The sequence below is a fragment of the Pseudonaja textilis genome, chromosome 2, assembly GCF_049901715.1.
Source record: "Pseudonaja textilis isolate UNSWEBS1 chromosome 2, rPseTex1.2, whole genome shotgun sequence".
Classification (NCBI taxonomy): domain Eukaryota; kingdom Metazoa; phylum Chordata; class Lepidosauria; order Squamata; family Elapidae; genus Pseudonaja; species Pseudonaja textilis.
Genome location: NC_141991.1, coordinates 51652380 through 51678696, shown reverse-complemented (window position 1 = coordinate 51678696; position 26317 = coordinate 51652380). Strand labels below are relative to the sequence as shown.

General features: G+C 37.7%; 2 protein-coding genes across 3 annotated transcripts; both read right to left on the bottom strand.

Moving 5' to 3' along the window:
- Positions 1-80: 80 nt before the first annotated feature.
- On the bottom strand, positions 81-17079 carry ACTR8 (actin related protein 8). The gene is made up of 13 exons (XM_026723849.2): positions 16648-17079; positions 14620-14790; positions 13164-13274; positions 12045-12149; positions 9441-9614; positions 7934-8027; positions 6455-6587; positions 5574-5727; positions 4656-4751; positions 3627-3767; positions 1268-1532; positions 912-1075; positions 81-302 (listed from the first exon to the last, which is right to left on the bottom strand). Exons 1-13 carry the CDS (start codon positions 16789-16791, stop codon positions 159-161), a joined length of 1896 nt encoding a protein of 631 aa, XP_026579634.1. The 5' UTR covers positions 16792-17079; the 3' UTR covers positions 81-158.
- Positions 17080-19974: 2895 nt separating this feature from the next.
- SELENOK (selenoprotein K) lies at positions 19975-25733 on the bottom strand. 2 transcript variants are annotated; one of them, XM_026723838.2, is made up of 5 exons: positions 25623-25733; positions 24988-25078; positions 23630-23707; positions 22557-22646; positions 19975-21578 (listed from the first exon to the last, which is right to left on the bottom strand). In XM_026723838.2, exons 1-5 carry the CDS (start codon positions 25639-25641, stop codon positions 21575-21577), a joined length of 282 nt encoding a protein of 93 aa, XP_026579623.1. In that variant the 5' UTR covers positions 25642-25733; the 3' UTR covers positions 19975-21574. The 2 variants fall into 2 exon arrangements, with proteins under 2 accessions (XP_026579623.1, XP_087779995.1); XM_087923869.1 differs by lacking the exon at positions 19975-21578 and having other exon boundaries at positions 22553-22646.
- Between the last annotated feature and the right edge of the window lie 584 nt (positions 25734-26317).

The following is a 26317-nucleotide window of genomic DNA, read 5'->3' as shown; positions in this document are numbered from 1 at the left end:
AACACTGAACTAGAGGAAAGGGTTTAGAGAAATACTTAATACCATTATACCTTATTTTTAAATGATTCCAGAGGAAATAATTTTTAATCTGTTTAATTTATTTAAAACACAAAACTAAGGATCAAGGAAATGTTCTATTATTTCTAAATAATACTGGGTCACCACACAAATGCAGCTCTTTCACGTAACATACGAACACCAAAGCGCTGCCATTCTCGTTGATAAATCCAGAGCTCCTGTGTTGTATCTAGGCAGGCTAGAACAGCACCACCTTTCCAAGCAATCAAACGTGGATCCATGTCCTAATATTAAATGGATATAAAAATACCATACAATTAAAAATCAAACATGATCCCATGGCTGGTTCCTTGAACTCTTACAAATATGACTAAATTCTAAAGGCTCTAAAAGAACAGACAGAACTGACTCACTTTTGAAAAAAAAAACACCATATTGTTACTTTGCTGACAGCTCCAAAGACTGTCATTGTTTCAATTGTCAAATAGATTCCAGTGCATACTTTTTATCATAGACTAATTCAATTCAATACCTATTAGAATAATAAAACTGATGCTACACGTAGTAATTATCTACAAGAAGATTTTGTTATTATCACCTACAAAAGATTTCGCCAATCCCCATATAAGTGTACTTCCATACATGCAAGTGCCATGGGTAGGTAATTCTAGAAAACCCTTGAATGCTGATACTGAGCCTCTGGGGGATGTGGTCATTTCAATCTATGTTCACAGCAGTACTGTGGGTGAAAGCATCCTTCTGAACGGAACAGAGAGCCTATTGCTCATCTCAAAATGTGTCTGATTACTGCATAATTAATTCCCTCACACTTCCTAATGCTACTCCCAGCTGCTCTCCTATTCGAAAGCCTGCATAAATCCATACAAAGATACCTTTGGTCTTGTAATGACTTCTACGTTTTCAACAACTCTCCTAAAAGAGGGAGGCATTTTGTTGAGAATTCTGTGTTGAAGAAATTCTTGAGCTTTGTGGAACATCAAGCCACCTCCAACTACAAGGATTGAACTGTACATTTTCTTTTTGGTATCATCTGAGGCTAGAAAAGTGCACATGAAAGAATTTTAAATAAACGGTAGCAAACAAATTAAAAAAATAATGATTAATACAATAATTGGAAAAGTATTAAAATTATTTCATACACACACTGATAAAATTTACTGTGACTAGCATAAACCTTGCCTACAATAATTAGTATTACATATTACAAAAAATAATACAGTTTTCTTACCACAGCAGTCAATGCTATGCAAAATTGCTTTGTCAAGACCTAAAGCTTTCCCTTCAAACTGAGATACAGCAGTTTTTCGGGACATGTGAGTTGTTAGCATTTCTTCAGAATCATTTCCACCAATAATGCAGTCACCATGAGAACTGCCTAAATCCACTTCAGAATGATAAACATTTTCAGCAACACTTGCAGATTGGCCTCGGAGATCTCCATCAAATCCACCCAGCTTGGTCATGGATTTTCGATCAGCTGTTGCTTTTGCAGACTGGAAAAAGGAAAAATAAGATTATCTCTCAATAAAAGCAAGCACAAATCCTGCCCATAACTTGGGCTGAAGACCACCTAAAAAGGCTCAATGCTATTTCTGTCCCTTCAAGTTTATTTCCTAATTAGACCCAATTCTTAATGTAAAAAAGTGTTGCAATTGACTCTCCCATCCAAAACCATAGGCATGTATACATTGGATGAGAACTGACAACACACAACTGAATCAGTACTTAATACTTTGCCAATTTTTAAAAATATATCAAAGTAGTTGACCACAAAAATCCAGAAAAACACTAAAAAAAGCCTCAACAATTTCTCAACAAATTCACAAGCTTTTCTATTCACCAATAAGTTGCTGTTGAAAATAAGAAAATGCATGAGCTGTAAATGACTACAGATATGCCTGCTAAAAAGTGAAAGAATACAGAGAAGAACATAGATCTGAAGGCTAAAACAAAGGAAGAACGTATTCTCATAAGCACCTGAAGGCAGGACAAGAAACAATGGATGGAAACTAATCAAGGGGAGAATCAACTTAGGAGTAAGGAGAAATTTCCTGACAGTTAGAACAATCAGTGGAACAACTTGCCTCCAGAAGTTGTGAATGCTCCAACACTGGAGATTTTAAAGAAGAGTTTGGACAACCATTTGTCTGAATTGGGATAGGGTTTCCTGCTTGAGCAGTTGGACTTTCCAACTTTGTTATTCTATTCTGTTACACCTTTGGAAATGAGCCAGGAATTAGCATTTGCCTGGGTGGGAAGGTTTGTATAGAGCATGGTTGACTCAGGAATTCTGAGAGTTGAAGTCCATGGTTGTATAGTTGCCACAGTTGCCCATCCCCAGTGTAGTGAATGAGAGCAGGGATGTGATGATGTTTCCGGAGAGGGTGGCAGAATCAAAGCAGCCATGATAAAAGATGGGGCATACCGTCTTGTGCATATATGTAAAATCAATTCACCCAGGAGTGATGGATCTTGCATTGTATTGCCAGACTTACCATCTTGACTACTTCGACTCCCCCACACTGGGTGAATGTGTGCATTTGTATCTCTATGTTTTTATGTTACTAGGTAGTTTGGTAGAAGTGAGGTTTTATAATTTAAATATTTCAATTAATATGAATGTGTGGGTTTTTTTATCCATATCCTTCCTTTTCTATGTGGCTTCTGGCAGGGGTATAAGCTAGTGTCTCACATATATTTTAGGGGGAAACTGAAAAATTGGTTTCAGCTGAAATTGGCAAGGTTAGGTTGACAAAACACACACTGATTGCAAATAATATTTATCTCTATATTTCCCCCACTGCCTATTCTTTTCAGGGCAGCAAATTTATATTTATGGTATTCTTTTTTTCGTAAACATAGTGTATGCTTCTTGCCTATATTGGATATTTCCAATGTAGCCAATAATTACATGCATTCAACTCAATTCTATAACTTCCAAATAAGAATCCTATATATCGATTTTAGTTTTTTTTAAAAAAAACCCTGAAAAAGAAGGTATCTAGGTAACAAAAACAAATTAAGGTATCATAGTGATTATAGTTCAGGATAGTTGAACACTGTAAACATACATATAAGCACACAAGCACAATTACACATAGACTGTGCCAATTGTAATAGCTGTCTCTTGTCCTCTTTGGCATGATTGCAAGAACTTCTAGAATGTCTTCTTTTATTTTAAATTATGTGCAGTTTCTTATGACACCTGTGTATTAAACACTAGATAATCTTATAGATAGCTGAAACAAGCCAGCTTTATAAACGATAAGTATTAGCTAAAAAAGCATGCTTAAGTTATAACTACCACATGTAGTTGAGAAGCCCTGATCTGACTATATTCTCATCCTCATAACCTGATACTTTTCAGATCTGCTGGTCTACATTATCCTTAGTCAACATAGCTATGGGCACACAGAAATGCTAGCTCAACTTAGTGGGAAATGCCAGAACATGGCAGGTCATATGCATAGAATTCATCTACCAATACTCTGGAAAGTGTTAAGTAAATAGAATGAGACACTGAGTTCAATGTACAGCATACAAGGGGGAAAAAAATCAAAAGGAGAGAGAAAGCCACGCACACACACCTGCTCTTGCTTACTTTGTGTAGCTAAGAGATAATGTTCGTCATGAGGGTCCTCAGGATCACCTTGAGACCTGTGCTGCAAAACTATCATTTTCTGACCCACAATTCCAAAAGTTGCTGGGTAAAATAGTGCCATTGGAGCCTAATTGTGAAAGAAAATAATTTCAAATTATTGTCAATATTTATCCATAGATTCCTCCATCTTCCTTGCAGTTGGGTTACAGTTAAACAACCTATGATTAAATAATTTATCTCAGCAGGATATGTAGGTCACAATATTTAATATTTGTTTTTTAGTAAAAGGTGAACGATGTGTACAATATGAAGAGTTTTCCCTTCTCCTCCTATTTTCCTCCTATTTTCTTTTGTACTTTTGTATTTTATATTACAAACTAATAAAAGAACCCTCAAAATGAAATGTTTAGTTTTTAGATTTACAGCCTACTTTTTGTACAGAAGCTCAAGATGGCATAAACTTTTACTGGCCATTGTTTAACTGACTCTCAAAAATTGAAGATATGGAGGAACTGGAACCACAGGATTATTTCATCTGGGTAAACACAATAATGAAGGATACCATCTATCCTTTTATGCAGCCAGCAACCTCCCCTATGTGCAAACTATTCCCCCAAATGAAGAATACTGGACAAGACGACCATTTTTTCTAATTAATCAGAAGAGAGTTATGGTCCCATTACTTCCTAGGAAAATTTATTTTAATGTTTTTTTCTAAAAATCCAAATACTGCATAGTCCTTGGCCAAATTACCCACCATTTAGAAGGTAGGTAGCATACAGTTTACCATGGACTACTATCCAATGTGATCTTGCTACCCTAGAGTAATAAACAAGAGAACAGTAGCAGTTTCCAAGTTCTCACTGTTTCCCATTGTCATAATATACAATGCTTGAACCAACACAAAATAGATTGATGGGAAATTTCTAATGGAACTTTTTTAAAATTTAAAGCTCAAAAGAAATGTTCTATTTCGTTCAAAGCACTATAAGAGATGCATCTCACAGTTTTTTACCTGTAACTTTTCATCTCCTAAGCGCAACTGATACAACAAAGCTGGAGAATCTGGGTGACGGACTTGAAACTCATGATCTTTCAGTCCAGATAAATCCTAATAATAAAAGAAAGTATAAATGTTTGATAGATTTAACTATGAGTGTATACTTTGAAGTAACACACTGGGTTTTTGTTCATTGGGTGCCTTCAAGTCACAAAACTGGATGGCCTGGATAAGTCCCTGTAGTTTTCTAGGCAAGATTTCAAAAGTGGTTTAACTCTTGCCTCTTTTCTAGGGCTGAACAACCTGGCCCAAAATCATTCAGCTGGCTTTGTTATCTAATGCAGCTGTCCCCAACCTTTGTGGCTTGGCAGCCTGGTTTGGGCTGGGGGTGGGGTGGGGTTCCCCCCCCTATTTCTTTATCTCAGCAAACATCCAAAACCCCTTCCTCATTATTTTCCCCACAAAACAACCCTCTGAGGTGGGTTGGGCTGATAAGAGAGTGACTAGCCCAAAATCATCCAGCTGCCTAACATGCCTAAGACAGGACTAGTCTCCCAATTTCTTTCTTTTTTCTTTTTACAACCCTGTAGTCCCTTAATACAGGGTAGAGTCAGGGTAAATGGATGGAGTTCAGAGATTAGTGGCTAGATTAGTGGCCTGACACCTAGGTAGAGTTCATAGCAGATATTTTTACTTTGTGCCCTAGAAATAAAACATCTGCCTACTGCCTAGGATTGACCTCTCAACCTTCCAAGTGGGAGGTGAGAATCTTCACCACTACGTCATCATAACTCTTACTTACTTTTCCCTTTTCAGTGTCATAAACACATTAGTTTTATAAACTTCCAGATGCATTCTCTATCCATTTTAAAAAGCCTCAGTCATAAGAGTCTGACTTTTAAAAATGCAGAACTTGTCAGCTTTAGATCTTACCTGGTCTAAATGGCAAAACGTTTCTTTTAAGTGCTGGAGAAGAAGACAGTCTGTTTTCTTAACTAGCTGGCAATCTCTATAAGGAAACCCAGCTCGTTGCATAAGCCAATAAAAACATCTTGATATGTCACAGCCACCATATGCAAGACGCAACCTTAAAAAAAGAGAAAAGCCCACACACAGTTGTCAGAACATAGGCTTTTCCAGAGGAAGCTAGTTAACTTGAAAGAAATTTAAAAACATTTAGAAGAAACAGTATAGTCATGATTATTAATCCAGTTATTTATTTGGTCCAATATGAATTTTGCTGTACCAATCTTTGATTTTCCAACACAAAAGTTGCAGTGATTTTTAAGAATGGTTCAGAAAGGTTTTCTTTTTTAAAAAGATAATTAAAAGGAACTTATAAAATGTAGCTAATCCTAGACTTACATCCATAGTTTAGTCCCGCAATTAAGAATGTAAATCATGGGGGTGAAAAAGTGGCTCTCCACATTACTGGACCTAATTTTATGACCATTTTTACAGCAGTTGTTAAGCAATCCAATTGTTCACTAAGGTCTGGCTTTTGCTGGAAATCAAAAGTAAACACTGGATTCTGGCAAAAATATAAATCACAGTCATGTGACAGCAGGGCCCTGCAAATGCCCATAAATGCAGCCTGGTTGCCAAGTGCCCCAAATGCGGTCAAATGACCATGGGAGACAATGTTGGAACTTCAAAATGGGTCATTAGTAGTTTAGGGGATGTCCACTGAAACTTTAAACAGACATTGAGTAACTGGTTATTTACGCAAGATTCTTTGACCAGGATAAAATGTTAAATTTTACTAAAAATATTAAATGTATGTAAAATGTTTGCTCCTAATTTTTGATTGTTACCTGGTGTTATGATGTGAAACCCCATCTTCAACACAGCAGATGCTTGTCTTCTGATCCCCCACATCAACAACACATGCACTGCCTAAACCACTTCCAAAAGTAGCACATACAGATTCTTGATGCACTATTATTCCTAAAAACAAAAGGATGCTGTAACAGCTATATACTATTTCTATTGTGCAAAGACAGCTTTGCATTTGTCACAGACTACAGAACAATTTACAAATCCCATTTTATAAAACTCAATTTATGTGTCCATTGTCAATGAAATAAGAACTGTGCTTAATTCCACCTGTGTCTTTTGTCAATAGGTCAACTTACCCAGGAAAACTATCTGTGTTTCACTATTCTTTATTTCCCAACTAATCACTGACATTTATATAAACTTTGTCTCTCAAAGTACAGTATAACTTGTTAAAAAAAGGACTTTTTTTTAGGTCTAGGGCTGCATTTCTCCCCTATTCTTGGAAATATATTTGAGAATCACATTCAAGATTTGGGTGTGTGCATGCACACAATAAAACTCTGCTACTTTAAGGCTCAGGAATAAAACTTGCACTGAGATAACCAAACCCATGAAACAAGATGTACATTTGCATGTCTCTTCCAGCTGCCAGAACATTTGGGCCAACTTTGCTTCTAAGTCTGTGATTTCTTAAAGACTTCTGCATATGGGATTTTGACCGTTTGGGGTGACCAAAGGATGGAATTGGCTCAATCCTTTCCCCAGTTACCATATTAAGGACAAAATTATTAACTCTTGATACTCAAATACGCTCTCACCCACAAACAGTGATTGTTTAGTACATAGTACAAATTGTTTTTCTGGCACAGCCCTGCTGTTCTGAAACCAGGGATGGATTGAGAGGGAAAATGAATCATATTGTTTGGCAAATAAACATTTACAACTGGTAAGGAAGCTGGTGATTGTGCAACCATTCCCCTTATAGAGTATAGGAGAGAGGGCCAAGCCAGGGGGAGGAGTCAAAGGAGAACTTAAGTCTAGAATCCCTATGTGGGCACAAGAGGGCAAAGTCCAAACACTTCCCCCCCATGCCCTTGAACCTTATCTAGTCTCACCCACGCACAAACTTTCAAGTCTAAGAAGATGGTTGCATATAGGCTTGAGCAATAAAACAGCTAAATGAACTCTTCAACTCTTCAGTCGTTTCTTAAGAAACTGCTATTGGAATGTAGAAAATACTTCAGATCTTTTTTTTTTGGCAATTTAAGTAAATAATGAGAAGATTGTTAAGTATGTGAAAAAAAAGTTTACACTGCCTAGACATACTCTAGATAGGTTTAAATCAATATAATTCCATCTTTATAGCCAGACTTGCATCTCAGTTTGACAGTTGAAAATAATGGATTTATCACTGGATGGATGCGTGGCAAGAATCACAAAGATAAAACAATTGTGACTGAAATGCAGAAATTAATTTAAAACATCATGGTAGCAGATTATAGTGATTTATTTACCTGAAAAGCCCATTTTCAGGAGAGTCATATTTACGATTTCTTTCACATGCTGCTTATTATAGATGTCGGGAATTAGTAAAATACATCTGTAATACTGAACAAGAGAAGGGAAAAAAGAAGATGGTGTCATGTGACAGAATGACCAATGCCATTTGACAAGTAATGACAAGCATCTGAAATGGGGTGGGTTGTTTTTTTTTTTTTTTGGTAAATGCTAATGTCAGCATTTAAATAAATAAAATAATTTAGTTACCCAGGAAATGGTCAGTGTAATTCAGGGGTGTCAAACTCGCGTCGTCACGGTGGCATCACATGACCTATTGTGACTTTCCCGCCTTTCGTTAAACTGGGCATGGGCGTGGCCAGAGCATGACACATCTGGCCCGCAGGCCATGAGTTTGACACCCCTGGCCTAGTTGGTGATTGTTAGGAATAACAAGGTTACCTAACATAGTTTGGGTAAAATAATATATATAAACTATGATAGTAAATTTAAGTATGTATCACTTTAAACTGCAAAGCATGTAATTTTGGGTGCGGTGTGAAACTGCCATAAGAGGGAGCAAGAGAACCTGCTGGATTTCCTGACGATTGCTGGTTTGATGGATTGATGTTTTTGTTAACTGCGTGTTTCCCTACTGCTGAGTTGCTGAACGCTGGAGGAAGAAAGGAGGTTTGACTTCTTCATATCTCTACTGCGAGGAGATATATTACTGGACTGATATTTGTAAGTTTACTGACCTCTTTTTCGACACTGGACTTTGCAACTGAATAATCCCCGGACGGACTGAACTAGTGAATGATATATGGACTGTTTGACTATGCTAAAACTCTTGCTGGAATAAACTATTTAACTAGCACAGTGTATCTGTTTTACTGAGTGTAAGCTACAAAAACGTTTATCTCACATATTTTGCCTGCCAGCCTGACTGCTGTGCAGATTCTGCTAGGGTGTATCCCTAACAGTGATGATTGGGGTGGGGAGAGAGATCCAGCTGGCAGCCTCTCCTTTGTGGGATACTGCAGGGCTCAGTATTCTCTCTTCTGTTTTAACATCTACCTGAAGTCACTGGGTGAGATCATCCAACTGTTTCGGAGCAGATATCATCAATATGCTAATGATACTCAGCTATATATACCCCCATCCCACCAACTGCCTGAATTACAGCTTGGTGGCTCTATCTCATTACCCTGAGGCTGTCAAGGACAGACGGGGCACAACAGGCTTTAGTTCAACTCAAGCAAGAGGGTGCTTGGCTGCTGTGTGTTTTTTATTTTTATGCTACGTATTCTGTATATTCTTTATTATAGCCCACCTAAGAGTCATATATGTGAAATGGGAGGCTACAGAAATCAAATAAATAAATTATTATTATAGATAATGTAGACAATATGTAAGAAAGTGAACATGGTATATGGCCTTAGGGTATATTAATGGCAGTACTACAGTAATGGTAGTAACTTGACTGGTCATTGTTACATTCATTTGACATTAATCATTGTTCACCTTCAAATCCTTTAGAGATATTTCTAGATCTTTCTGAATTGCATGCGACCATATGTCCTCAAGATCAGCAAGAACTGCAGTAAGGGAGCCCCCAGCTCCTAAGTGGAGGTTCAGCTGTCCCCTCCGAATAGGCCAATGAACATTGTAACAGTCCAGAGGATTAACATATAATGCCTGAAAGGGATAAAAAGAAACAAGCAAAACACCATTTCTATTAACTAGGAACTTTTTTAATTCTGCTGAGGGGGTTATCATATGCAATATTAACTTTATATTTATATTTTAATATTCTACTCTATAAAAAAATATTTATTATTAAATTTATTCACCACCCATCTCTCTCCTGCAATTCTAAATATAAATTAAAACACACACACACACACACACACACACACACACTTCATCCAAAATTTAATCACAACTATTTGGAATTTCCATATATCATACCAGCCTAAATATGGTATACTGTCAAAATGAGGCTGCAGCTGATGTGGGAAGGAGCCAGAGTCAATATGGATTGAAACCACAATATTCTGTACATATTCCATTCCTCTGGTCAACTTTCTCTCCTTCGTGACATATCATCTTTTTCTCTTTCTTTGTGCTACTTGAAATGAAATGAAGTCTAAAATCACATCCACCGTCAAACTATAACATACTTAGCCATCCATTAAAAACAAACAAACTACTGGTAGTCCTTGACTTACAACAGTTCATTTAGTGATCATTCAAAATTACAACGGTGCTGAAAAAAGTGATCTCTAACCATTTTTCACACTTACAACCACTGCAGCATCCCCATGGTTACATGATCAAAATTCAGAAGCTTGGCAACTAGTTCATATTTATGATGGTTGCAATGTCCTAGGGTCATGTGATCTGCTTTTGCAACCTTCTCACAAGCAAAGTCAATGGGGAAGCCAGATTCACTTAACAACCATGTTATTAACTTGGTTATTAACACTGATTCACTTAACAATTGTGGCAAGAAAGGTCATAAAATGGGGCAAAATCAGGGGTGGGATTCTACAGGTTCACACCTATTCTCTAGGACCGGTTGTTAACATTCTAAGCAGTTCGGAGAACCGGTTGTTAGAAGAAATTACTGGCCTAATCCTGTAAGGAAGGCAGGAAGGAAACATTCTGGTGTAGCTTATAGAAACTGCCTCTCTGTTAACCCTTATTACATTCTTATGTCTCAGGAACTTCTCTGGAGTTTTTTCCCCCTCCTTTGCTGGTACTTTGCTTGTGTGGAGTGACCATTTAAAGTTACAATGGCAGAAAAAAGTGACTTATGACCATTTTTCACACTTACGACTGTTGCAGCATTCCCACAGTCATGAGAGGCCAGGCGAGGAGATGCGTGCCTCGATGTGAGTGATGTTGAGTTGGCCACACCCAGCCAGCCACATGACCACCAAACCACGCCCAACAACTTAGCCACGCCCACAGAACTTTGAATCCCACCCCTGGGCAAAATTCACTTAACAAATGTTTCCCTTAGCAACAAAAATTTGGGGCTCAATTATGGTCATAACTTGAGGACTACCTTTACTTTGTTTTTTTAATTGGAGAAAGAACAGAAAGCAATACATTATATACAAATGCCCACTGCTCAATTACACATTATTTAAAAATGCATAATATTTTGCCTATTTGGTTTTCCTGGTGAATATGTTTGCCTTTGGCTTCCAAATTTAGGACTATTTATTTGCCACTAGCAATAAAAGCCACAATGGCCAGAGAAGCAGAAAGAAAAAATGAGAGGGGAATTTTTTTTCATAAAATAGAATCAGAAATGAAAGAATAAAGAAGTAAAAAAAACACGCATAGAGACTCCACAAAAGTCCCCCCAAAAAAAAAAAAAAAAAAAGCAGAACAGAGTAGGAAGTAAATGAGAAAGGCAGTGCTGAAACTGGGGGAAAGAGTAATTTTTGATCTGCCTGTCCTTAGTGGAGAAGAAAATTAACTGACTCTTGGATGACAATGGTCACAAAACCAATCAGAATTAATGAATACGGAGCTTGAAATTGTTTGACAAATATCACTGTTGTGCCATATTACATTTGCCTCCCAAAAGTTGTTTCAGAAAGTACAAAAGCACGAATGCTGCATGTGTCGGCCATTCTTTAAGCAGCAGTTTCTTTTCTTTAGATAGACATGCTGGAATAAAGATATTTCAAACTATGGTTTTGGAGAACATTACTAGGTCAAACAACTTGTTCAGGATATAATTAACTGCCCTCTTGAGGCAACAAATGGTAAGCAGAAATTTACATACTTTGTGAATGTGATATTTGTAGATGATTGATTAGAAGAAATGAATTATGCTTGGAGAGCTTGAGAGAAACAGAAGAAACCAAAGACAATAGACAAGACGGATGGAAATGATCAAAGGGATGTTCTTGGAAGAACTATGGAATCTCACTGAAGACAGATTGGAATCATTTATCCTTACTGGAGCAAGGATTGACCTTCAAGTAAAGACAGTTTATGATTGCATCAAGTCAAAATAGACCTTTTAAAGTTGCATACAGTTTAACAACTTTTAAATCAAAATTACACATGTAACTTTACTGCAGTGAGGAAAAAAAGAAGCCCTACCTCTTCACCAACAAGATATTCTGGGTGATGAGCAGTATTTGTCCATTTTGCCCCAGAGCTGTGATCTAAAATAGCAGGTCGCATTTGTCTGTTGTAAGATCGGATCTAGAATAAACATTTAAAGAAATCACTTAAAAATAAAAAAAATCAAGCTATAGACAAAAATAATCTTTACTTTAATAATGCAGGGTTGTTCACTTGAATTCTGAGGTCATGTATATTCCTAAATATTGTCCACTGTCTTTGAAGACAATCCTGAAAGTTCAATTAGTTCAAACTATGGTGAGTAGATATTGAGAATTGTGAAATATGATAAAATACAGGTGGTCCTCACTTATGACCATCTTCAGCAACTGTTCAAGCTTATGATAGTACTGAGTGACAGGTACTTATGACAAATCCTCATACTTACAATGGTTGCAGTGTCCTGTGGTCACATGATCTCCATTTGCAATCTTCTACACTGTTTTTTTACAAGCAAAATTAATGGAGAAGCTGGTAGAAGGTTGGAAATGGTGACCATGTGTTGTCATGCTTCGTGAAAGCATTGGATTTATTTAAGAATGGCAACCAGAAGTTTTAGAATGTCCACCACTAAGTAGTCTGGTGATGTGACGTGGCACTTTATAATCATGCTTCTTAGTTTCAGAAAGTCTTAGTCCCAATTACAGTTTATGCATTATTATTACTGCATCACAATTAATTTTGGAGCCAAATTCACAGTGCTGAAGTTAACTTATAAAATCCTTCACTACTTGAGGCCGTAATATCTGAAACAGTACCAAATTAAACCACATATTCCAAAAGTCTATGTAAGCTACTAGGCACTACTTGAGAGAGGTCTTTTTGGCAATAATGCCAGCTATTGAAGTTCAACATACAGAATTCCACTTGGAACATGCCATTTTAAGTCTTTGAGCTCAAAAATCTTTCCATTCAAAGATCTTTTTATTTATCTGTGATACTTAATATTTAATAGACTCTGTCTAAAGTGCTGAATTACTGCAAAGTTGATTCTGTGACCATTTATCTTCCTCTGAGCTTTCAAATTTCATCAGACTTTACTGATTCTGCTTAAAACATGCTATTAGTATTAACCACACTTTATAAATGAGATACCTGATCAGGTGAGATAGGTGTACGTCTAGCACCATTTGACATCTTCTTAGACCATATTGCTTGGTCAACCATTTTAAGCCCATTTTGTCTTTGTTCAGTACTTTCTGGTTTCTAAATAAAAATCAGTCAGTAATTTAGTCCAAGCCTAGGACTAATTATTTTATATCAGCTAGTTATATCAGTTAGTTATTTCAAAAACTAACAATCTACAACCAACAATCTATTACATTAAAAAAAAACCTACATCATATAAAAACTCAAACTTCCATATTTCGTATTTCATTTTATCCTCCATAAAATGGCTGGTAAATTGGTATCTAAGCTAAAAAAAAAGCAGGCAACAATTGAATGTCATTTTTCAATTGTTAAAATTGAAATTTAAAAATTTGTTGATTTACAGATTTGGCACTGCCTGAATAGGTGCTGAAATGACCTGATGTCCAGATCTGCCTGCTTCTGCTCTATAGCTGGGCTGAGACTTTGGGGTTGGGGGTGGTGAAAGAATTTGAGGTTAACTCTTTGAACGTAACCTCTGCCCTCAATAATCAAACTAACTGCAGGGTATGTTCTTATTTCATTATCCACACATCCTAGCATACTTATTGCTACCAATGCCACCTCAACAACCTGGAGAGATAGGAAAATCCCCATGCTATGACTGAAGAATGGTAATAAAGGGTGTCCTTTCATTTTGTTCACTTCCCCTATCTTGGGGAACCATCCCTACCCCCATCAAAATTGTGGGAACTCAAGAAGGCTTTTCTGGTGGTATTATCCTATAGAAACCGCTGATGATAATGTTGACATTATACCTGCTGGAACTGATGTAGCAAGGGCCCCAAATTTAATATGGAAGAAATTCCTTCTGAATAAAATCCTTGTTTCAGAAGTCAGATGGAGAGTTTAGATACATATATTGGTTATTGGATGTTAGACTGTTAATACCTCAGACTCCTGTAACCTTGAGCATTACACTCATCTAGTAACAAGAAGATGCTACCAAAGTTTTATGTGGGCAGCAGTCTGTGACAAGATGACTGTTATGTGCTAAGTTCAGTGTTTTCCGTAAAGCAGAAATAACATTATTGACCAAATATGTTCTGCCATCAAAGGAGAAAAAACACAGATCCCTTATCTAGAAACTGGATGATGTAAATTTTTTTTAGCTTCCACGCATTTAGAAAACATACAAATAATCTGTTTATATCTATTGATGATGGTAATTCAATAAAAGCCATTTGTATTTCCCCAAAGAGTCTATAGGGTGGAGTACGTCTTAACCCCCCCTTGCATTATTTGTTAGGCACAGTGCACAAGTAGAAATCACAGCCATAGATATGAGAAGATTGGAAAACAACACAAATTTAGCATACAAGAACAAGCCATGAAAATAATATATTTCATATAAGCAAAAATTGTTTCAGTTTCATGTAAGACTGAAATATTGAAGACTTACGTTGAGTCCTTCTCTTAGAAGCCAACTGTCTTTGTATGAGATTTGTCCTTGTTGTTTATGTCTTCTTGCGATGATGTGCGGGATGCTAACAGGAAGCGTATCTGTGGCTCTTCCAATCCTTAAAGTCGTTGAGCCAGGATGTATCACAATAATGAAGTTGCTCTGGATTTGCTAAAAATAATAAAACAAGCCCATATTTTATTTTGAAAACAATTTTCTATGACAATATTATAAATTAGGCTTATTCCATTGTAAGCTACCCTAGGTTTTTGAGTTACACAGTTTCATTGCAGACTCCCTTTATATCAATAAAAAGTTTTTGATTTAAAAGCAATGAAAAAATGCACTATACTTGCACATTTTATACAAACCTAAGCAAAAAATCATATATGTATGCCTCGATATGGGGGAGTAGAAAAGTAGATTGATACTTATGCACGGTTATCTAGAAATGGCTCTATTGAATAGATTTTACTTTAGAATACTTACATTATATCATTGCAAATAATTAAGTACATTATGTACTTAATTTAATATGATGTTCCCAATTTGATAAATTCCTGAGAGAATCTTAAATACTGGAGAAAGTATTTTTAAAATCCCAAAGATTTTCTTGTACAAGGCTCCCCATGCAATATTCACACACAAGAGAGATTATGTATATAGTATTTTAATACTTGGTCTCAGTGGAGTTTATTCTTACTAAGCATAAAGTTACACAAGAGATACATTTGAGCAAATGCTATAGATAGCACAGGTAGTTCTCGACTCACAATTGAGCCCAACATTTCCGTTGGTAAGCAAGACAGTTGTTAAGTGAGTTTTGTTCCATTATGCCTTTCTTGACACAATTGTTATGTGAATCACTGCAGTTGTTAAGTTAGTAACATGGTTGTTACATAAATCTGACTTCTTCACTGATCTTGTCAGAATGTCACAAAAGGTGATCACAGACACTGCAACTGTCATAAAGTCATACGTCATAAAGTTTTTTCAGCGTCTTTGTAACTTTGTATGGTCACTAAATGAATGGTTGTAAATCAAGGACTACCTGTATCACTTCAAGTGACAAGTATGGCCACAAAATAAGTCAATTGTGCAACCCAGCTATAAATACTATGACCATATGTCTTCCATTATAAAGGGACAGTCCTTTATTTTAGAAAACTGATTTTTTTTTCTTGATTTTGGTTTTGAATTTTCCTTTGTAAAACAAAGTCATAAACAAACTTTTCTTGTAATCCTTATGAACTTCTTTCAGATTTTACACCCTTTTCATGTTTCTCCTTGATTTTTTCCCAAGAAAATATGGTCAATGTCCTTCTAAATGAAATAGGAAAACTACCCTGCATTCCTGAGGAGGAGCATGCAGTGGTATAACATTAAGTCTTCTCCTCCTGACTCACTTAAGGCTTTACAATGTTTTTTTATATCTATCTATCTATCTATCTATCTATCTATCTATCTATCTATCTATCTATCTATCTATCTCTAATCTATATCTATCTAAGTGTGTGTGTATATATGTATGTATCTATGTGTATATATATATATATATTTATATATATTTAAAGACCCGCTCAAATCCGTGTCATCAATAGGAACGACTATAGTCCAAGAAAACACTCATTTCCGCAACTAAGTAAACTAAACTAAGGGAATGCTTGATCAAACCGAGCTCAAGTCCCGATGGCTACCCGGACGCAGCCATTCTTAAGAGGTAGCCCGTGCTGCTTCCGGGTTGATGCTTGGCTTCCCCGGCTAGTGGAGCGCCCGAGGCCTTCCGGGTGCAAATACAACCGGGGATGGTGGGTGGCCGAAGGGCAGCCCCTGCCGAGGCAACACCAAAAAAAGCAGGCCTCAATGACCACGCGCTGCCGAGAAAGCTTTCCACATCTCCGGAGGCTTCCTGCAACTCTGTCTCGGTTGGAGGCAAGGCCAGCTGCGAAGAAGCCCCGGCGTTGGAAAGGGCTCCGGAGAGGACGGCGCAGCTGAACCCGATCCTTACGCGCGGGTCGCGGGGCTCACCTCCTGCAACGAGTCGGGCACGGCGGCGGGGACGATGGGCCTCTTGGCACCGCGCTGCTCCTTCTCCTTGTCGCGCTCTTTGTCTTTCCCGTTCTCGGCGGCCGCCGCAGCGGCGGCCGTTTCCCCCTTCTCCGCCTGGGTCATCTTCTCGTTCGCTCCAAAGGCCGGCCGGGACTCCTCCTCCTCTTCCTCCGAGGGAAAGCGGCGGCGAGAGCAGGCGCCCGCCCCTGCCTCAGCGGCGAAGTGGGCTGGAGGAAGCGGGGCTGCGGTCCCTCCGGGCGATCAAAACGATCCCGGGGTGGTTTGACTTCCCGGTGACAGGGAAACAAGCCGCCGATCACGGCCGGCTATTTTTTATTTATTAATTTTCTTAAGGGCCTTGGTGCGCCACCTTCTTTCTTGGTTCCTATAGTTCTTAAATTGGGCGATATCGCCCCCTAGGGGACGATTTTGTTTTTCAGGGGGGCGATGGAAAGAAAAGGGGCGACGCCGGGGCGAAGGAACGGAAGGGGAGTGATATGGGGTCGATGGAGCGAGAAGTTTGGGGGACACTTTTGAGACTTTTTTCGTACAGTGAACAGCTGTATATCATACAAAAACATCAGACCGCTCGCTATTAGTGGATTGAACTGTGTTTTAAAATGTTCTGTAAAAATTTTCTTTGTGTCTTTTTAACCCTTTTTACAGGATGCATGAATATATATTTTCCTCGAATCTCAATTTGGTTTCAGAGTTTTCGTCTTGAAATTCTTAGTTCCTGCATTGCGGTTTGTTCTTATGCCCTTTTTTATATGTCTTTTTGCGTCTTAAAATTCACTTGTGATTAAATCATTAAATGTTACTGGTTTTTTTGGCCATTTCATTTTCTTGCAATTGAATTTTGTTTTCAGTGGTCATTGCATTTAAGCGTCTTGAATAAATAAGATGATAATGAAATACTTGTATCACAAAGTTTGGGAGTAAAGTGATGGGTGGCATCAGACTTTTTCACACAATTGAGATATGGGGAAAAAGACTGGAAATAAATTATTTGCATCGATATGTCCTGATGGCAATTTTAAAGAAAACAAAAAACGTGTTTGCATAAATTGAAGAATTATTTCCCTGTGTTGTGATTGAAAGGTTAGGTTGGGGGAGGGGGGCGATGATAACTTCCTCAATGGCTCAAGGGGGCGATTCTTTCAAAAAGGTTAAGAACCACTGCTATAGACTCCTCATAGGTACACCGAAACAGTGAAGGCTGTTCAGAGGGGCGGCTCTTCTGTTGCTGGGTGCACCACCGATGATGCCGCCTCCAGGGAGCGCGTTATTGTAAAAGTGGCTGAAGCCAGACCTGTTTGACAAAAGCTGAAATTGGCGAACTTCGTCACCTGCCAGGCATTGGGCCTCTGAAAAGAAAACAAAAGAAAAAAACCAATTTTAAAATAAACAATCTTTGTTTATTTTAGGGGAGGCCCAAAAATGAGTTCAGGAGTGGTCCACAGAGATTGTAATAATCAGATTTCACTAGGCTTTGCCTTAGGTAGGGCTGCTTAAGTTTGGTCATTTGAAGCTGTGTGGACTTCAACTCCCAGCATTATTATTCTTCCTAGAGTATTCCAGCAGGTGCAGGGTCTGCTTTTCAGATCATTGAATGCCACTGCGTGGTCAGCAGCAGCATCTCTAGGGCACAGGTGGTATTCAGCAGGCTCTGACCAGTTCTAGAGAATCGGTAGCAGAAATTTTGAGTAGTTCAGAGAACTGGCAAATGCCACCTCTGACTAGAGATTTTACAGTATCCTTCTCCTGCCACGCCCACAGAACTGGTAGCAATTTTTTTTGAATCCCATCACTGGTGCAGGCCTGTGGTTTGCATGTCTTTGTTGACAGTGTCTCACCTTCTTTTGTTTTGGATGCACGCGAGGTCGCTGGCCATTGTCTTATAGTTGGTAGGCTATCTTGGCAATGGTGAAAGCTGCTTCCATTCCAGCGGACCTGGCCTTCTCTCATCTTCCCTGTAATTGGTGCCACACCAAAATGCTGTTGAATGGTGTCACTTGTGATGTGGTCAAGAAGGGAGGTGCCTGATATCCAAGGGAGCATTTGCATTTCCATGGCATGGAGATAGCTTTCAGCCAATATTGAAGAATTCTGGGAGTTGAAGTCCACACCGCTTCAAATGGCCAAAGTTGAGAAGCACAGCCTTAGCAGATAAGTGTGAACTCAGCTGCTTGAAATTAAATGAAATGGATTTTTGAGTAGGAGCTTGCATCATAATGCCAAATTGTTTTCTTTCAACCGTAGCATTCTGGAGGTTCTGCTGAACTGTCATTACTGGTACCTACCACAACCCACCCTATGACTGCTTCCTGGATTCCCAGCACCTCCATTTCATCACTTTCAATGTCCCAACACAGCAAATCTAGTTGGCCTACTCACCAATTTTTCCAGTTTATCCCTGTTTTTTTCACTTTTCCCATTTTTCCTCCCACCCCAAACAAAACTTTCTGTTCCACAAATACAAAACGTTATTATACATATGACCAAAGTTTGCATCCATCTGTTAATTCTTAGCATAAAATGGGTCATGAACAGAAAGCTTGGGACCTATTAACAAAATACCTGAGTTTGGGGATGGGGGCGATATTTCAGCCAAGATAGTTTTATTTTTTTCTTACTTTTAAAACTGAGCTATTCCTACTAGATGCTTCCTACTAGAAATCACCCTAACAATGATGGCGAACCTTTTTGGCACCAAGTGCCCAAAGCCTGTGTGCAGGCACGTGCATACCCAAAATGCAACATGCGTGCACACCCTGCACATGCATGTACCTCTGCATGCACATGCATCCTGCCTCCCCTGTGCATGCACTGCAGACTTGAAGACCAGCTGGCCACCGGGAGGCAGGAAGTGCTCATGCAGGCACAGCAGAGCATGTGCCCACAGAGGGCTCTGCGTGTCACCTGTGGCACGCATGTCATAGATTCACCACCACTGCTATATACCATTTGAATCTCTATTTAACAAGATAGTTTTATTGACAAGGCTTAACGTGGTATTTTTTGAAATAATAGGAATCGGCAATGACTAAATGATGTAATTTCCGCCTTTAGAAAAATATGCAAGTTTTCCTCCCAAGTTTTAAGGGGGTGGGGGAACCCTGGTGTTCTTCTGTTGAGTCATTGTTTCAAGGCTGTCATCTCTCTTATTGCTAAAATGCGCATAGGATCTGCCAGGTTTCCTGTTCCTTTTAATGCCACAGGAGAAAAAGCAAAGGATTGCTAAAAGAATGGCATCCTTACCTCTTAACATCATATTTAAAAAGAGAAGAGAAAAATTATAAGATCTTTGCTGAAGTTTATTAAAGTTTCCTAAAGCTGTACAGCACATATGAAAGAAGAGTTTTACAAATGCACTAACGCCAGCAAAGCTTATTTCCTCAAAAGCAAAAAAGTAGCTGTCTCCTTTGGAAAGCTGCTTTCCTTCCTTTGTTGACCAGCTGTGTATTTGTATGCAGACATTTCCACAGGGAACTGCTGGCACAGCTGTACCTGCACCCACATGTGCAAACAGCCAGAGGCAGTCTTTGGAACAGCTATCTCAAGGATGTACAACTTTAGTAATTCAGAAGCGGGGGAGAGCCTTACTTTTGCTACTATATTTTGCAAAGCACTCTTTAAATGTTTTATCCAGCCCCTGTAATGGTCCCTTTTAAAACCAGTTTTATATCCACTTTTAAATAGAGCTAATCCTAATGCAATATGCCATCACTTGCCAGCAGCATCCTTTTCTATAGATCCAGTCAACTTCCAAACACTCAAGTCACATACAATATTCAGCATAAAAAAGAGCAATGTACAGCTGGCAGAAAAATACACAGAATATACTAATCTGTTAAAGAAACTTAAGAAATAATTTTTTTTAGAAGGGAGATTCCAGTATGAAATTGTATTAAATTGTCCCAGAAAACTCATTAGAGCTTCCTCTGTAATGGTACTTATAGATGAATTGGACTCCCATACATAAACAGAATGAAACTTAAGGGAAACTGAGTTAGTCTAAAACTCTTGGAGAGCATTAAGTTTTGCAAATGAATAGTTACCAGGATTTAGTGTGAGGATTTAGCAATCATGATCAATGCACTTTTATTTATATATTTATTAACATAAACTGAAATAAGGTCATATTTTTCATTTGGGATTTAAAATGGCAAAGAAGAGGTCAAAATGAAACAGATCATAAATTTTAAGTAACACAGATAATAGGTGTAGATAATGGGGGAAAAATGGGAATTATAGTTTTCAAACAGCTAGATGTCCACAGATGGTCTGCTGACTTTAACCCATAATCAATTAGTGTTCAAAACACAAGACACCATTTTCCTTCAAAACATAACTGAGATAACCAAGATTTGTATGAATGTGTATATGCTAAAATTAGAATAAAAAGAAAAGAATTTGAACATGTAATAATCTCACCAAAAGCATTTTAAGGTATATAGATCTAGTGGGATGTTAGAAGTAGCTTAAGTTTGTAGCAGTTTCTTCCTGATCTTAACATACATATTCTGAGATTGTGCTTTTTTAAATCTTCATGTGCACAATTTGTCCATTCTAAAATATTGATTACAATTAAATGATCCCAACTCAGTATTTTGCAAAGTTATATATTTCCATAACTTTACAACTAGCACAAAATATCCAACAGCTATACAAAAGGCTTAAAACAGACAGTAAACAGGTGCATTTAATAGAACTGCACTTTCAGTTACACTGGATCCTAGAAAATGGAATTCCCAGTACAACTTCATTGTTCTGCTGATTCACAGAGCAGTCAAATCATTTAGACAATATATTTGCAACCTTCAGATCCCTTTGCTGCATTCTTGATCAGGTTCTTTTAGTCATGCAAATATGTAGTCTGACGCCTGCTTCTTAAAGCAGGCGTTTACCTATGGAGAAATAAAAGAGAAATTGATTAAGGTATTTGTTTGTTTCTTTATGGTTACTGGTAGCCATTATCTAACAAAATATTTCCAGAACCTGAAAAAGCCATTTTAAACTTGCTTTACTTTGTATACATCCTTTCTGATAAATCTATTTATGATACAGATGTAAGTAAATATATGCCAATCACATTGATCTTCCATACTTCTAAGTAGAATATTACTAATATGCTTAAATTGTGTTCCAATGTTATTTGGCATATAACTGAAAATTAGGGCATTCAACATGAATCAACTATGCTAATGTAATACAATAGAATACTAAAAATTTCCATAATGGAAGAATTTAGTGAACATCATAGTACTGAGGGCTTGCCAGTGTATCTGCAGTATATTTCTACATATTCTCAAAATATAGAGATGTCCCAAATCGGGAAACTACAGCAGGGGATGGTTGGAGAACGAAAGGAGTATCATGCAATTCTTTGTCAATTTATTTTACTGAATATATTACAGACAGTCCTTGTTTAGTGACCACCATTAACACTATCATTAAGTAAAGCAGATGATAAATGTAACTGCAACTCTGCTCATGATCTTACTTTAGCTTTGCTTTGCAGACCTGTGAAGATGACAAGCGCAAGGACTGGTTGAAAAGTTACTTTTTATCACCATGATAACAGCGAATGGCCACTGTATGAGACAGTCGCTAAATACGAACTACTTATACTAGGAAACATAGGATGTTATATATGTAGGATATATCCATTCCCATTTTTCCTAATCTCAAATCTTATTTTATGTAATATACATTTACCTTTTTGAATAAGGATAAAAATGAAACAGAAAAGTTCAACCACTTGGTCTATTAAGTATTTGAAATCCTACAAGATTATTCTTGTGACGTTAAGCATTATGATTTTTTTAGCTGAGTTCAAAGTGACTTTTGGGCAGAGTATCTTAAGAAGAAAAAAGATGGGCTACCTTCCTCATCCACCACCAGCCATTGGTGGGGGACTTGGACCTCCAAAGTGGGTTATTCGACCCATTCTACGACGAGGAAATCCTGGAGGTCTGAGAAACAAAGATCAAATTAAAAAGCAATTCCCACCTCTGTGGTCATATTTGGGCATCACAGTAATTTAGATTAAAAACGGATTTAATGTGAACAAAGTATAGAGTCATGTGTGCTGTTCACCTATTAATAGATATGATTGTATTTCGATAACCCCATCTGTGACATATTTTGAATTAGACAAGAATAGAGATTTCTTTTCCAAAGCAGAATAAGCCCAACTAGCTTATGGTTTATAACTGGTTCATTAGAAAATAAATGCCAAAAATAAGAAGTAAGTACAAGTAATCCTTGACTTATAACCATAATTGACCCTGGGAAAAAAAAAAAAGCTTAGAGAGCACCAAGTTTCCCTGAGTTACAAATATTATTTTCTGTTGTCACAATCTTAAATTGTGGCAGTCATTAAGCAAGTCATCACTTGACCAGCCCAATTTTACAATCTTTTTTGCCGTGGTCATTAATCAGATTTCTTCAATGGGAATTTTTTGCTAAAAGTAAATACCAGAAAATGGCAAACAAACAGCAAAAATCATAATTATGTGATCAAAAATGTCATAAATGCAGCCAGTTTCCAAGCATCCAAAACTGAACACGTGATCATGTAAATATGTGCATCAGTCAAAATTCCAGAAGTTGATTTTAAGTAGCTCTGGGGAGGCTCATAGTTAAGTGAAGACTACCTATTTGCCTGTGATGATAAACAATCCATAATCAGAAATTGAAATTCTCCTGGCAGGAGGAACCAAGCAAGAAAAATCATGTATCTGGTCTTTCCTGAATTTAGCTCTGAATCTTAGCAATGCATCCTTTATCTTTTTTGCACTCAAATTCAAGTATACTTAAGTGTGGAAACTTAACTTATAATGGAGATACTACAGAAAAGCTTAAGACACTCCGGAAAAACACAATGATTTTTAACCATTGCACCCCAATTTTTCACACTGTATTTCATCTAAATTAAAGTGAAAAAAAGCAGTACCCTCTTCCATCGTCATATCTTGAAGAAGAAGAAGATGCGTAGCCTCTCCTCAAATCTGGGTGAACAATGCTCTGAAAACTAAAATGAAAATCTGTTAACTGAAATAAGAAAGATCTGAAATATGCAGTATTTCTAGAACTATGTGCAACATTTTAAAAATAACCAATGCTAAAGAACAAGCAATTGGTTGTTCCACATTTATTTTCCAAACACAAAAATAGATTGAAATAGAACTGAAAATAAAATGTTATTGTTAGTAGACCCCTCAAAACCAAGTAGAAAATGTATAAGCTGACAATTAAATGTGACACAATCAACTAAGTGAATTTTATAATGCAAAGCTTAAATAAATGAAGTTAATTATCCTATATGAAATCATAATTTTCCAATACTGTATGAGAATGGACAATAGTCAATATACGGTATATAACAAAACTCACAGAACCCACCATTAGCTAACTTATAGCTCTTTCCGGATGGAACTATTTAATGTCTCACTACATCATCCATTTCTTCATTTGCTGAATTAAAAAGAATAGCTAAAATGTCCAAAGACTTAGAATATATAACATCTAAATGGTATTGCAGACTGACAGATCATATAGTCCAGCACTAGACATTTCACTGCCTGTGAAGGACAAGGTAATCTACCATTACATTCCATATATAATGGATTATAACAGTAGCTGAATTCTACTTTGATGAAAAAACATGATCCGGGATCAGAAAACATTATCAGGAAATGCAGACCAAGTTACAGTGCCCAATTCTTTGTCACTGCTGTTTCTCGTTTCTCATCAAGGCTGGGAAACACGTGCAGATGCCTGACCTTTTAAGGAACATTTTTCAATGTTAGAAATTTTATTTTCAAGTTATTTAATCCATCTGATCTTTTAATTAAATATGGATTCAGAAGTGTTACAAGCACAATCCAGTTTGAGGGACAACTATTAGTTCAGTCTTCTCCAAATATTCAAGGATACTCCAAAAATTATTAGTTTTTCCAAAAACTCCATTTTACAAGGAGTTCTATACATAGAGAAGCTATGTATTTATTTGTACATATCCAAATTACTCTATAAATCTTACAAAAAATCAGCCTTGTGTTTACTTTCCTTTCACATCTTTTGTTAAGACACTGACTATATCTTTTCATCAATTTTAATCAAAAACTCCACAAGAGGAGCAATAAGAATGTGTTTCTTCTACTCCACTGGAGTTTTGCTCAATAAACTTAACTGTAAAATGCATCCATTATATATATATTAATCTACTCAGGTCTGAAGTGTCTCAAGGGGGAATAATAATTGCATAATTCATGTTTTTTTTTTTTAATTTGAGGGAAAAACGTCACTTACAACATTACTATGAAATCTGCTATTCCCCAGAAGAAGTCAGTTATAGATGACAAACTCCATGGAGCCCGACTCCGGTTATCCAAAACTTGTCCTACAATCCAGAACAAACAATGATGATTACTGTTTTGAAATAATAACATCAATAATCCTATACCATAATACAAGAGCTCATCATATAATATTATTAATCCAAAATTTGTTCGTAAACCCAGGCATACCCATTCCTTTCACTGTTCAGAATAATAATGATAGTTCCAGAAGCGACCAATCAAAACAAAACAAAAAACGACGACATTAAATAAAGAAACCAGGATACTGCAGACAGGATACTGATCCTCCACCGCGCGCCTTTAAGAGTGATCTTTTCACCGGCGGATCCACGGGAATCCCTTTCGGTGCGTATTGACGGGCGGACTCCAGCCCAATTTGGTACCCAAGAGGAAGGTAGTAAGCGGCCAGTTTTGCCGGTCGAGCTTTTAAGTCACAAGGCTGTGTTGCGCCTTTGCTGCGCTGCTCCCGCCTTCCCTCGGGATCAAAGCCAAGCAAAAGAGAACGCTGAGACACCTGAACGTTCCCCTTCCCCGGGAAAGGGACTCTTCCCCCCCGCCCCCTGGTCAAAAATTTCCGGTTCTCACCATTCGAAATGTAAACCATCGCTTACGCCGCCTCGTTTACGCCCCGAGAGTGCCCGGCAATCCCCCTAGCCGATCCCCTCGGTGTTCCTTCTTTCGCTCCGCCCCTTCAACAAGGAAGTCAGCGTTGGGAAGATTCCATTGGCTGAGAGCTCAGGGATGGCCCGTTTCGACGCTTCCTTTCCCACCCCCTCATTTTTTTTTTTTTTGGTCTCAGGAATATAGAGCTAGGAATATAGAGCTAGGAATATAGAAGGGATATGGCTTTGTAAAGAAAGGGAGATTCGAATGTGTCCGTTCTCCACCCCGCCCCCACTTTAACATGCTCGTTCTATTTAGCGTATCTCTACGTGACATAAATAAATGCTGGTCGACACATGATCGAAGGAATACACTGCAGCACAAAAAGGTTGCTTTCAGAACACTTTTGATGTTCGTTATGGATGTTTGGCTGCTAATTGTGAAGATAACCTATAATTCAATCCATTACAAAATAGCAATAGCAGTTACACTTATATACCGCTTTATACTGCTTTACAGCCCTCTCTAAGCAGTTTTACAGAGTCAGCCTATTGCCCCCAACAATCTGGGTCCTCATTTTACCCACCTCGGAAGGATGGAAGGCTGAATCGACCTTGAGTCTGGAAAGATTTGAACTGCTAAATTGCAGGCAGCCACCAGGCAGCAGAGGTAGCCTG